Source organism: Rhinatrema bivittatum, chromosome 9 (assembly GCF_901001135.1).
Source record: "Rhinatrema bivittatum chromosome 9, aRhiBiv1.1, whole genome shotgun sequence".
Taxonomy (NCBI): domain Eukaryota; kingdom Metazoa; phylum Chordata; class Amphibia; order Gymnophiona; family Rhinatrematidae; genus Rhinatrema; species Rhinatrema bivittatum.
In genome coordinates, this window is record NC_042623.1 from 124,289,950 (window position 1) to 124,304,459 (window position 14,510).

At 39.9% G+C, this 14,510-nt stretch overlaps 1 protein-coding gene across 3 annotated transcripts in view; it reads right to left on the minus strand.

Annotated features, from left to right (window-relative positions):
- Window positions 1–200: 200 nt before the first annotated feature.
- The window catches only part of TBC1D30 (TBC1 domain family member 30), a 301,699-nt gene continuing 287,389 nt past the window's right edge, over window positions 201–14,510 (minus strand). For 2 of the 3 annotated variants that reach the window (XM_029615714.1, XM_029615715.1), the window contains 3 exons: window positions 12,757–12,893; window positions 6,145–6,351; window positions 201–2,158 (listed from right to left, as the gene is read on the minus strand). In XM_029615714.1, the coding sequence (XP_029471574.1) occupies window positions 1,395–2,158; window positions 6,145–6,351; window positions 12,757–12,893 (1,108 nt within the window). In that variant the 3' untranslated portion in view covers window positions 201–1,394. Of the gene's footprint in view, window positions 2,159–4,266; window positions 4,327–6,144; window positions 6,352–12,756; window positions 12,894–14,510 lie in introns of all 3 variants that reach the window. The other variant, XM_029615713.1, reaches the window with a different exon arrangement.

Sequence of the window (14,510 nt, forward strand, 5' to 3'; positions counted from 1 at the left end):
AAATCTAAATTTGTCACTGGATACAAGTTTTGAGGCTATGGAAGGGATCTTAGTAATCATTAAAAATGTGCAGCTATAATCAATTTTTAGCCTTATAAAAATATAAAGCCTTACAATTACTTATTTGATTTTCCTTTATTAGAATTATGTCTGTTAGAAAGTTAGACCTGGTCAAACATTCGAATACTGCACAAAACAAAGCAATTTTTTAAGCACTTTATTATCAAAAGTCGACTTCTAGAGAAATAGAAAAAAAAAACCCCATCCTTGCACACATTTTTGACAGTTTACACATCTATTAACCTAGCATTGCTCTTCTATTTCACATTATCAGTGTTTTACAGCAACCAGGCATTTCTGGCACTTGAGAATTAGTGAGATAAAATATCAAATACCCAATCATTTGGCTGACTCGCTTTATGGTTTTAACATTGATTCAATTAAAATGGAAACAAATGCTGCCTTTCAACAAGATTCCAGGACACAATTTATGAATTGGAAATGAGAGCCTGAAGAAAAGTATATATCTGGTTCTTTAGGAAAAAACTATTTTTCTAAAATAGGTTCCCATACAATGTTGTTGAAAGACCCCAGGAGATGAAACAAAGCAAACAATTTATGAAGTCACTCTTACAAACACCCTTTCCTTCCCAGAAAGGGAAAGCTCCTGGTTTCCAGTCATCAAGAAGAGTCCAATTCATTAAGGCTTTTCTCCAATTCTATGTCTATGGCATAAAATTTAGTAAATCAGGCCTTAATGCAGTAAAAATCATTTCTAGGTCATAGGCTAGGAATTACAACCCAGTAAACAAAGAAAGCTTATTTGAGCCTCCAAGTCAATACATGCATATAGGTTGCCAAAAAACAGGCAAAGATGCACAACTATGATATATTTTTTAGTTTTCTTGTAGTTAAATAATTAAATATTTGAGGGCAAATGGAACTGGACCTGCTAATTTATTATATTCTACAATCCAGTATTTCACCTGGCAAGAAATGGCATTTTACAAGAAACCTAATAGTAATGAGCTAAATAGATACAAAAATCCCATCAAGAAGGAACCAAACAAGGAACAGAGGTAACCAGAAGTACTACTAGGCTATTACAAATAAATAAATACATTTACAGTTTCTACTCTTTGCTTTAAATAAAGTACACTAAATTTCTAACTGTAAATCACAAATGTTTATTTAGCTACATAATCTTTACAATCTTAATTTTGTACTCTTCAAGTATTTTGAATGCATTTGGAGTGCTACACCAGTATCGTACATAACTAACCTAATCCATTCAGAGCTACATTCATGCCCATGTCTTTAAATTTAATAAGAAATTACTATCTATGTGGAAAAAAGAAAGGTTGCATTAAGAAATCTAAAGTGCTAGCATTTCATCATCGTTTTTTACTTCCACTACTGCCATTAGCAGGCTTGTTGAAACTTTTGCTCATTTGTGGAAAATGTACAGATGGGGTTCTATCATTTGGTCCATACAACCCCAAATTTCTCGCTGTAGTTGATTTCCGAAGTGGTTTAACACTGGGGAAAGGGCTAAAGACTTGAGCTTTAGGATTACTAATTTGGGGAGATTTACTGAATGATCCACTTTCAATAGAACCATCAAGTGAACCTGATGCAGGCCTTTGGCATGGCTGGTTTATGATCAGTTCTGTTTTGGTGTTAAGTTCAAGTGCTTCTAATTTGTGCTGTACTGCATTGATATTTGCATTGGTATCCTTATAAATCGGCTCAGGAGACTGGCCATCAACTTTCATAACAGTTCTATCATCTGGTTGGTTCATTTCGTTCTCTGCAGGTTCAGAATTTTTCATCAAGTCTTCCTTTGGTCTTGGGCTTTGGATTTTACCGCTGCTTTCACTCTGCTCTTCTATTAATCCTATAGTATCCCCATAGCCTAACTGTCCTTTTGCCCTTGCAATGTTCTTTCGGTGCACTCTGATGTGAGTGCGCCATGGGGAGTTCAGCTTTGTCCTAAGATCTTCAGAGGGAGTTGGGGAAGTTTTGCATCCTGGCATATGTATGACTGCATTCTTGGCAGTTCTGTTAGTTGGCTTCATCTTCTTCCCTAGTAGAAGGTGGTTTATCACTGGTGTATGGTTAACTTGAGAAGGCAGAAGGCTTGTGACCGGCCCTTTGTCTAAAATGACAAAATAATTTGAAATATGACACTGCAACATTTGCCATTTGTTTCCTGTAAAACAAGTTGCCAATTGTCTGTGCAGATTAGTGCTTGGAAAAGGATAGTTATGAGATTGATTATAGTAGAAGCTGAATTCATTACACAGTATATCTATGCATAAAAAAGTGCAAATATTTCCTCATTTTATACTTGGCTATTACCACCTGTCACCTGCGCGATTTTTTGCAATTTTTTTGGTAAATTCATTTTGTTCATTCCAAGTCATATTTTTATCAAATACCAATATATTAGTATGATATAAAAATATCACCCCTTTGTATAAAATATTTAAAGTTGCACAATAAGCTTGCAAGTTTAGAAAGTTGCATACAAATAAAATTAATGTATGCAGAGTTCTTACATTTTTATTCTTATAATAAAATGGAAAGTTACACCTTTTATAGATTAATAACATTCTCATTTTATTTCTGTATTCCTGTATACAGCACAGACATTCTGAAACCTATAGACCTGTTTTTGGTATTAATAAAGCAAGAATTCACAATTCATTGAAATAAATTAAAACAAGGAGTAGCCAAAATCTCACAGATGACAGTCTTGTTATGTACATCCTCAACCCACAATTTTTGAATTTTTATTTACTGCTCAAAATATAATTAAAATAGTGAAAGGAAAGAGGGCCCATTTATTGTTACTGCACAAATTATTTCTACAATCACATTCTTGCTGCAACTGGCATGAATTAGACTTCAGCCTGCTTTGAGTAGCTTTGAGGTGAAACTCTGCCAACTTTACTCTTTGTAATCAAACATGTAATCATTTCCACCCACTTCCTTCTCAAAAATGTTTATTTTAATGCATAACAGGAAATTAGGACTCCCTCTCTCTCACCCAAGGCTGTCATTAGGGGTAGGGCAAAAATCAGGGTAGTGGTCCTTACCACTGGAGTAACCCCACAACCCAAAGCACACTACCAGGAAGATGCAAGGTCATAGCCTTTACTTCCTTTGCAATGTAGCCCGCATGGATTAAAAAAAAAACCCCCAAATAATCAAACACTGCTATCCTGCTCTGGAGCAGCCCATGTAGAGCTGAAGAATGTCTCCTTGCTGAGTTCAGGCAGGTAAGTGGCCAAGCTGCCTGCACTATCTTCTCTTCCTCCTACCCTGGCTTCTGAAATCTTCATGGGAGGGAAAGCCTCCCTCCCCAGCTCAGATTGTAAGATATTTGTGAGGGGGGGGGGGGTAGGGGAAGTCCCCTCCCCCTTTTTCATAAGTAGAGCTAAATATTAAGGCGGCTCCACATTCGTTGATTATTCCTGGAACCAATACCTACTAGGCTCAGTTCTGCTTTTACCTGAAAGCTCCTTTTCAACTTCACTTCAAGGGATCCAGTTTCTGCAGCCCTTCTAAACATAATCAGTACTTTAATTTAGTCTCTCTTCACTAAGGCAGGGGTTTAACCTATTCCTTAAAACATCCCTAGCTAGTCAGGTTTTCAGGATATCCATAAAGAATACACATGAGACAGTTGTACATAAAATAGAGGCAGTGCATGCCATTCTGTTTCATGAATATTCATTGTGGATATTCTGAAAACTTAACTGGCTAAGTGTCTCCTGAGAACTGGGCTGAGAAGCACTGCATGAAGACACCTCTTCAGAGGCCTGAAAACTACACAGCCATAAGTAATAAATCTATAGATACAAGATTTCCCACTTTGAACCAAGGACAGACTAAATGATTTACATCAGGTTGGGCCAGTAATGAAAAGAAGAGTTTTATTTTAAGTAATTCACCCTGCTAAATATGATCAATATATTTTAGAAAAGAATAGAGCAATCCTTGAAATGGGACAACATTTAATTTTGCATTACAGTATTTTTAGTTTCATTATAAATTCTCTGTACATAGACAGAATATTTCCAATTTTAATGAGAAACATTTTTAAATGCAGCTAGCAGCTTACATTTATGAACAGTTTAACTTTCTAATAATCAAAATACTTTTTATGTTGTACCAAGTCACAGGACACCATAGGTTGTAATACTTCAAGGAGGGAGCCAAGCACCATATACCCAAAAAGCAAAGATATCTTTGAAATACCATCATTCATCTGGTCCCTGGGATCTGGTTGGATCCCAGGGTCTTTTTCATCTTCAAATCCTGATTAAAAAAAAAATAATCTGGTTTTGTAAAGTTAAAATTTGCAGAATAATTTCATTTTTACTACTGAAATTACAATTCACACTACTATATACTTCATTTGCTTTCAGAGTGGTTAAAGAACTTTCAACAGTTGCTGCTTTAAACCAGGGAATTGCACCAGGGCTTATTACCGAAGGAATGCTGCTTTATTTTTATATTGACTATAGTATTTAACAACATATTCAAATTCCATTTAAAGGCGGCACTGATTGGCACCACTTTTTTTTTTTCTGCAGAGGATTCCCCTAAGCTCAGAAAATTACTGTTTGTAAAAGGTTTGCTAGTGAAGTCAACTCTGGGACATTACTTGCTCATATTTAATCCCCCTTGCTCCTCTAATTTTAAGAGTAATGAACCTAGCAGAAATGGCACTTCTTACTTTATCAAAAAATGTATAAACATTACTAATTGCAGAAAATATTATTAAATTCACTCCTGTATTTCTCTTTCATTTACACATGCATTGAAGAAAATACATACACACATGTAGAGGTCCATATTCAGAAGCATTTAGCCGGTTATTTTAGGGGCATTCTGGAGGCGAACTGGAAGGAGTTGAGTTAGCTGGCTATGCTAACTGGCTAACTTTGATATGAGTTAGTCTGTTAACATAACCGGCTAAATCTGGTCAGGCTAAAAGAACTGCCCTACAAAGTTGGCTAGTTAAAGATTAGCCAGCTAACTTCAAGATAGCCAGATAATATTCAATATTGAATATGCCTCTAAAGTTAGCTGGATATTTTTATCTGGATAATTTTGCTATCCAGACTGTGTCTGAATATGAACCTTGTAAAGTTCTCTCTCTTCATGGGGGTTACTTAAGTTCCTACTGTCCAGCTATCTTAATCCAGGATAACTTGATCTGAATCTTAACTTTAATAAGCATTCCTTAAATTTGTCCCAAACAATTTTGCTTACCTTCCCAGTCATTTCAAAAGAGGACAATGTAAACCCAATGCTCAAAACTCCATGAATTTCTATTTCTTTCTTGGTCCAGCTCAAAACTGATCTGTTTTAAAATTTTCCATGATCTTGTTTCTGCTTTTCTTAATGACTATTTTTACTAACTTTCCTATAACCTTTTCTCTTATGGTTATTGTATTTTAAATATACTGAATGTATTGCAATTCATAATGGTACCATCTTTTTATTTTCAGGGGTGGAGAATCTGTTTTAAATTTCAACCTGAAATTAGTGATCCATTTAAATAGGTTAAAAATGTCTAAACTCCTAATCAGAGCAAAGTCAGTTTTTCCCTCAAATTTACTTGCCTCTTCTCTTCTTCCTCCTCCAGAAAATGCTCTACCTATCAGGATTGCAATCCAAGAAGTATCAGTTACTAGTTCAAGATTTTATATAAAATATGCTTTTGCATTACCCTTATCACCTCTGTATCACACCCTTACTATCAGAGATAATATGTATGCTTCAGGCTCTGAAAAACATCCTGCCTGTGATACCTCTGCAAATTGCCATGTATATTTATACTTCATTAGAAAAATAAGACTAGATTTGTTATTTTTTTAGAAACCTAGTTTTGTGTGTTTTAACTGTGTATAAAATTGTGCCTTGTAGAACTTCAGTCCCTGGAATATACTATCTTCTGTTTAAATGCAATATCTTCTACGAATAGACAATTTAGTTGAACCTGCGAGTCTCAATTACCAACAATATTTTGGAAGCCAAAATTGTCACAAAATAAATGTTTTGTCATCTTCATCTCCCACACAATCAGGGTATATACACAGAGAACAAGCATTTTAGGGGACTCTTTACCTGCTCGGATATACACTTTGTTAACTTGCTGTAGTTGTCTTTTTTTTATTCTAGAATACTGTTGCTTTAATGCATTAATATCCGTAGTCATGCGTTCCATCATCATGCTGTTGAAGGCAGCATGGTAATCACTTCGACAGGAATCAACAGCTCCTGGACTTAGTTCTGCAATGTTACTGAATCCTAGATTTTGTTCCTCCTTTTGTTCTGCAACAGAAAACATGGAAAATGAGTTCCATTAAGGAAGCTGTAGAATATTTCACAGCATGCTACCCTTGGGGAATAAGTTAGCCACACCTATATATGGGGATTTAAAGTACACAACAAAAATCACCTTAATTTTCTTCTCTAGTCCCATCCCCCAAGACAATCTTTTTCTAGTACAGTATAATCATAGCAGAACCCTTTTTCTTCTTTTGTTTTTACACTGAACTCTTACAGAGTTTATTTCCTTAAGCCCAGGTTCATTGCTTTGATTCACAATGAAAAAACGCATTGAAGTGAACATACTTTTGTCAGAATTCTCTTTCCAAAATAAGTTGCAAGATTTGTTTGTGGTATAAGGTATCAATTAGGTATAACCAAGTTTTTTCATATAGGCATTTGTTAAACAAAATAGACTACAGCAAAAAATCATAGGGAGAAGAGCCCCAGGGTGGTGACAGCATAAGCAAACATATTACTGAGCTCCTTAATGTGTTTGCTGCTACCTATGGTTGGCCGTTACCTTTTTGCTTATGTGTTTGTAAATGTGTACGAGGAAAGGGAAATCTCATTCTTATCCTAGCAAACCATTTGTGTTGGCACCACAAAGAACAATGGATTCCTTTTTATACTGACCATTATATATGTATAACTGGCGATGAGGCCCTCCACTGTGGGCTATGCTGGAGGAATGATTACCTCTCTAGCCACGATTGGTGATGCAGCATTTCCTGCAGGCTGCCTGGAATTGCCATCAGCCTTGCAGAGGAAGGTAACTATATGGACAGCAGCTTGTGCTCTATAGTAGTAGAGCTGTTTTCACAGAGTCAGAATTTGGGACCAGCTGTCATACTGGGAGGAACTAATCTGTTGGTAAGTGTGGCTTCTCAATTCTTTTCATTGGGAGATCTCTTATACAATGCACAATTGAATTACATTTCTAAAATGTATATTCCCCCTTCATACAACAAAGGCTAAACGAGGTAAATTACAACAAAATTAAAGAATTTAAATATATTACAACACTTGGAATAAAACAATTTTAAAAATTTCAAAAAATACATAAATGCATCACTAAGTCAAATATTCCATAATTGATAAAAAGAAACCCAACATAAACAACCCTATATCAAATAAGCAACAAGTCTATAAACATTCAATAGATACTGAAACAAAAACAAACCAACATAAAACACCTACCCATCCACAACCCAAAGGGATACCATAACTCCTAACCCTTCAGACATACATCAATTCAGATCCTGCACATACCACTGAGGACACAATTTAGAATTAAATATAAACTAAGAACTTTCCCCAAACCAAAATGACAAGCCCAGCTCCTAACTCCACCGGTATCCCAGGCACAAAGTATCCCTAACCCCCTTCTCTCCCCCTCCCCCCCCACCCTAATACACAATCTCTCCAATCCTTAATCTAACTAGATAAATGATGCCTGACCGACGTGCCGCAAATGCGCAGTAGAGAGCAGCTCTACTGCGCATGTGCGGGCGAGCACGTTGGTCTTAGGCAGGGTAAGGAAAAAAAAACATGGCGGCGGGTGGCAGCGGTGGCGGCGGCAGCAGCAGCGGCGGCGGTGGCAGCGGGCGGCGCTAGCGGCAGCGGCCAGTAGCGAGGGAGGGAGTGGGAGGGAGAGGGATTGAGTGAGGGGGAGGGTCTGGGAGGGAGGGACTGAGGGAGGGAGAGGGGGAGGGTCTGAGGGAGAGAGAGGGAGGGAGAGGGAGGGAGGGAGTGAGAGGGAGGGAGGAGTGGGTGAGTGTGTGGGAGGGAGGTAGGTAGGGGGTGGGGAAGAGTGAGGGGAGAGGGAGAATGAGGGAGAGGTGAGAGACAGGGATGTGAGTAAGTGGAAGGGTAAGAAGTTATGGAGCAGAGAAAAAGGGAGTGGAGGAGGGCTGAGGGGGGAGGGGATGGGATTGAGAGAGGGTGGGGAGTGACTGAGGGAAGGGGAGAGAGGTGGGAGTGACTGAGGGAAGGGGAGGGAGGTGAAAGTGAGGGGAAGAAGGCAGTGGGAGACAGAGGGTGAGTAAGACTGAGTGGAGGAAAGGGGAGGAGTGAACGAGGGGAAGGGGGAGAGAGGGAGAAAAAGTGTAGAAGGGTGCTGTGTTAGAAAATGGACTGAAAACAAAATGTAATGTAGCCCGTTTTAACGGGCTTAACGGCTTGTTCTGTTATAAATGTAACCTGTACTGATAAACTAAAATCAATTCCCCCACTGCCAACCTCTACGGAACTACCAGATGAGAAAATAACCAGGTCAATATGTCTCATCTCCAATGTCATCAAATTCCAAAACTGTGGAGCAGCTTTGGAAAAGGCTTTATAAAAGTTGAGACATTACTGGCTGGACCTAGTACTTGCAGTGTTCTCCAAAGAAAAATAGAAACCACTAAACTTTCTTTCAAGCTTCGTAATCCATGCTGTATTAATTTTCCAGTTCTTGGAGGAGATTCATTACTAAATGTATTCATGTGTTATAACATAGCAAATGATGGCAGATAAAGACCAAAAGGCTCATTTAATCTGCTCAACAGTGATTTTATGCACATTTTACCCAAAGTAGATCAACTTTCTACATGGAATCCAACCCCAATCCCATTGTGTCCCCTTTAGTGCTGCAGCTGCTGCTCCGTGCAGGTTTCCCCATACCTTTCAGGAAGCATAATGCAGCCATATCACTGATGACATGGGTTGCAAAAGTCTAAATGCAGGATTTTGAAATGTTTAAATTATGTTATTTGTGGTGTTATTTCAGTCTTGGTATTGTAATATCTCTAACTTCTTTATTTTAGTTATCTATCTTGTTTAGCCTTTGTGCTATGAAAGGGGAAGGAGGGGATATACATTTTAAAAATTAAATTGTGTAACCTTGTGTAGATCTCCCAACAAAAAGAAATAAGAATCTACACTTAACAGATCAGTTCTTCTCAGCACAGCAGTTGGCACCAAACTGAGTCTATGAAAACAGCTCTTCTACCATAATACACAAGCTGCCGTCCATAAGAACATAATATTTGCCATACTGGGGCAGACCAAAGGTCCATCAAGCCCAGTATCCTGTTTCCAACAATGGCTAATCCAGGTCACAAGTTGGGCAGAATCCCAAAAAGTTGATAGTTTCCATGAAGCTTATCCCAGGGATAAGCCATGGATTTCTCCAAGTCTACCTTAATAATAGTTTATGGACTTTTCTTCCAGGAAATTGTCTAAACCTTTTTTAAACCCAGTTACACTAACAGCTTTCACCACATCCTCCAGCAACAAATTCCAGAGTTTAATTATGCATGGAGTACAAAAATATTTTCACTTGTCTTAAACTATTACCTAGTAACTTCATTGAAAGTTACCTAGTCTTTGTATTTTTGGAAAGAGAATAAACTGATTTGTGTTTACCTGTTCCACTCCACTCCTTTTATAGATCTCTATATTTCCCCAAACCGAAGAGCCCTGACCTCTTTAGCCTTTCCTCATAGGGGACTTGGTTCATCCGCTTTATAATTTTGGTCACCCTTCTCTGTACCTTTTCTAATTCTGCTATATCTTTTTTGAGATGCAGTGACCAGAACTGCACACAATACTTAAGATGCAGTTGCATCATAGAGTGATACCTAGGCATTATATTCTCTGTATTATTCTCCATCCCTTACTAATGCCATAAGGAGAAGACAACTGATGACTGGATGCAGCAGGTCACCCAAATAGTGAAGAAATGGGACCGCTCTGATTTAGAAAAGTGGTGGTACATAGAGGAGAACCTCTGGGGTGCAGGTTTGGAAATGTTTTGGACCTTAAAAGCAGAAAAACCTTAAGCCACACCAACAGAGTACCTATACACCTTGGAGAGCACTATTTTTCCTGTTCTAAGAAAGCAGTCAGAAGAAGGGAGATAATCTATTGGATTTCTTGAGGTGGCTGGAAATCAGTCTTAGGAGAGTTGTCAGAAAAAAAAGGAATCCCCTCCTGCCAGAAATACCAAACCTTTCTGGGAGAACAGCTGGTATGCGGTGCCTCCCCCCCACTTGCCACTCCAGGGTTCCTACAGCTGTTACTCAACATCTGGGATGAAGAAGATCAGGTGGTTGTAAGTCAGGCCTTGGTCAAGGCTGGGAAGGACAAGCCAGAACCCCAGCCTGCAATTCAGCCTAGATCACTGAAGTAGCTGATTTGGCAAAGTTGCTTAAACAGTTGCAAGAACAGATGGATTCCATGAAGGCTGACTGAACTGTTTCTTCTCAACAAGTGGATGGGCCTTAGGAAAGGGATATGTGGGTAACAGCCAAATATGGACCTGCTAGGCAGCGTCAAACACTGTTCCAGGAGTTTGCATCTTTGAAGCAGGCTTTATTGCACAGAGAGGGGACAGAAGCCCCCAGTCAGTTTTCCTCAAATCCTGGAGATCATGAAAGGACTCAAGTGAATTATAGGGAAGGACCACCACATCCTCCATAAGTGGTAGACCTATGCTCTATTACCATTGTGGGGGAGAAGGACACCTGCAGAAATTATGTACCACCCGAGAGAGCAATTGAGAACCCAGAGGGTGAAGAGTTCCAGTGCCTGACCTCTGTCACCAATAGGCCAGCTCCTAATGCCATTCCAGTTCTCCTCAAAGGATTAATTGGGCTTTTAAAGATGGCTCTGGCCATCCAGTGCTCCCTCCATGTGACAGGGGCCGGCAACCGACGGCCCAAGAGCGGGAGATCGCTCCCGGGACCCCCACTGGACCACCAGGTACCTGTAAAATGTTTTTTTTTGGGGGGGGGGGTTCGGGAGCATGGGGGGAAGCTAAGGGATTAGTTTTAAAGGGTCGGGGGTGGGTTTTTTGTTTATCGGCTCGGGCACAGCCGATAAACAAAACCGCAATCGGGCCAGACGAAAAAAAAAAAGGATGTGAATCGGAACCGGAATCCGAACCGATTCCGGTTCCGATTCACATCTCTATTTATAATTACTTTGTTATAGTATGACTCCTGACAGACCTCACAAAGGTCTACACCCTCCCCCCCGAGAGGAAATGGAGGGACAAAGGCCCCTACCACAGGAGTAAAGTATTTCAAGCCCTTTGAACCGTTTGGTGCCCAGTGGACTCCAGAATGCGAGGCAGCTTTTAGAAAAATCATCCACTGACATGCTCCTGTTTTGGCCTTTGCGATGCTCCTGTTTTGGCCTTGCAGACAGCCATTTACCATATATTCTGCACACTGATGCTAGCCTGGAGGGCTTGGGTACACAGTCACGGACCAAGAACACCCCAATGTTTTGTGATCTGTGGCTTTTGCTAGCTAAAAAAGTTGACTGACCTTGAAAAGTAGTGCCCAACTCACCAACTAGAATTTTTAGCTTTAAAGTGGGCCACAGTGAACTTGGAGGTAGTTGTGGAACTTGTCTGTCTTCTAACAGACAATAATGCCCTGGCCTATGTGCTAACCACCACCAAGCTCAAAGTCACAGGACATCTATGGCTGCCAGCCCTAACCATGTAGGATTTCAGCCTGAAGTAACATCCTGGAAAAAACAACATTGATGCTCTGTCACACAACGCCTACAGTGAGGAAGGCTCAGCTCAGTGCATACAAGTGACAGAGGATAGTGTCAAAGTCTTGTTCACCTTCCAGATGAAGAAGCAGCATCTGTGGTTTCATTGTGCACATCTGTCACTGCTCTACCAGTGGCTTATACTACAGTTGTTAGCTTAAAAAGGGAAGTTTTATCATCCTTAAGGAAATCTGATCTGCAGCAGACTCAGATGTGACCCTGGCTTGTCTGTCTGGTTAGCTGAAAAGGAGCACAGACCAGTTTAATTCTGTAGGTTCATAATACCCAGATGTACCCTAGCTTTTCCGAGAGTGGGACCAGTTGATGACAGATGTCTTGCTGTACTGAATCATGCAAAACTCTAAGGCTGATGCAAAGAAACAGAACTGTCCCAGAGATTCTGGGAATGTGTCCAGAGGCATAAGAAATTGCCATACTGGGTCAGACCAAGGGTCCATCAAGCCCAGCATCCTGTTTCCAACAGTGGCCAATCCAGGCCATAAGAACCTGGCAAGTACCCAAAAGCTAAGTCTATTCCATGTTACCGTTGCTAGTAATAGCTGTCTTTTTGGCACATAGTGCACAGCGCACAGAGTATCAGAATTTCCCTAAACCTGGGAATTCCAGAGAGAGTTAGTCACCCCTCACTGGGCACAAAGAGGACTCCTTTCATCTCCCAGTTGAGCTTACACTCTGGGAAGGAAGGGAAGTTGGAGACCTTTTCTGGGTTCCTGCCCCCAAAAACTTGTAAGTTCTTTTAGGGCCTTATTAGAGTGCAGTTCACACCTGGGGATGGGGTTACACTTACAAGAAAATATATATCTAAGTAATACTCATAACCTAAAGTTGAATTACCTTTTACTTGTTTCTGATATTTCTGCAGTTCTGGAACCAGAAGCCCACTGAAAGGTCCAAGGCAGCCAACTGCATTGGCTATGTCTTCATCGTCCAAATCATTCTCCTCATCACTATCTCGAGTTTTGTTCAGCCTTCTGTGAACAAGAATGTGTTGAACAAAAAGCAGTATTTTGTTGTCAACATGCAAGAAAATGTATTTACAAACTGCTTGACTATCCGCAATATCCATGCTGGTCAAACTGTGTTCTCGGTCATTTAGGGTCTATGCACAGTGCTGCATTAGCACTAGCCCAATGGCTGTTTACTGCCACACAGAGGGACCAGAGATGGATTTCTGACTCAGTTCTTCCACTCCAGGGCTCAACTAGGCCTGGGGATGCTAGTGGCCAGATTTAGCACTCATGACTGCAGGGTTCTAGAAAGAGCTGTGGTGTGTGGCCCCTGGCTGAAGAATGTTGCTGCCAAACTGGACTAAACTAAGTTGCAAAGGGATGTAAAACAGGAGAAAAATCCCTAGGTGGTTCCTAGCTCTGGTTCTAACGGAGCTAAAAGGACCAAAAGAGCAGAAGAAAAATGCTGGGTCAAGTGCCCTCTTCCAACACACAATGGTACAAAAATGCAACTAGTATATTCAGCTTTAAAGGTCCAATATTGTAATTATATGCACAGTACATCAATGTTACCATGGTCATGTTAAAACACAGGGTAGAAGGAGTAGTGCTATCGCATTCTGAAGAAGAGGACTCTCTGGACTAAGTGGGTCAAAATAAAAGAGCCAGATAGTGAAGAGAACACCCCCCCCCCCCCCCAAATCCACTCCCAGGCAGTAAAAAAAAAAAAAAAAAAAAAAGGTCTCCAGGCCTAGTTCTCCCCCTCACCAAAGTATAAAATCAGCTGATACTCTCTCTCCTGCCAGACGTCTTTGTCAGATGCATGGGGGGGGGGGGGGGGGGGTTTAAGTGATGTGTCTTGGGAGACACAGGTCTTTTGCTGTACTTCAGGTAAGAAAGGTTGTCATCATGGTCCTTTATCTTTTAGCAAGGGGGGAAACAGGGGTGGCTAAAGAGTCATCTTTTGTGGGTTACATAGGCTGTGTTAATACTTGTTACATATTAATGATGGGCAGATCATCACTTAATATCTAATTAGCCAATTTTAATTTTTTTCCCTAATTTGCAAGCACTTCAGTGTTACCTTTCAGGAAGCAGTGGTAACGCTAACATGTGGGATAAAACACATTAACGCAGCTTTGTACATCCACATTTCCACATTACCCAGCATTAAACATGAGCCTTAATGCTAGCACTATTAACAGATATCTTAGATGTGAACACATTAAGACAACATTCTACATTTAGTACTTTCCTGCATGCCATTGTGTGATAAACTAAGGCTAATCTCTGTCTTATATAAATAAGTATTTCTATTAGCAATAGGTTTCCGGTTGTCCTGAAAAGCACATTTCTGCAATTTCTTTACCAACTCGGATGGTTTTGAGCTGAAGACACTAATTAAAATATATTAATAGTGATCAGTCTACATCAATGGCTCAACATGGTGTTTCTCAATCTTCAGAATAAAATCAATGTGCGTTAAAATAAATTTGACTTGCTTAAAAATGTTTGCACAAATTATAAAACATAGGCTCTTATGTCATGGTTTTATATAATATCTGTATGTCACTTTAGAAAAAAGTGAAGCAGTGACATTTACGTAGCTGCAGCTAATGCTGAGTTCTCTGTACAATTAAG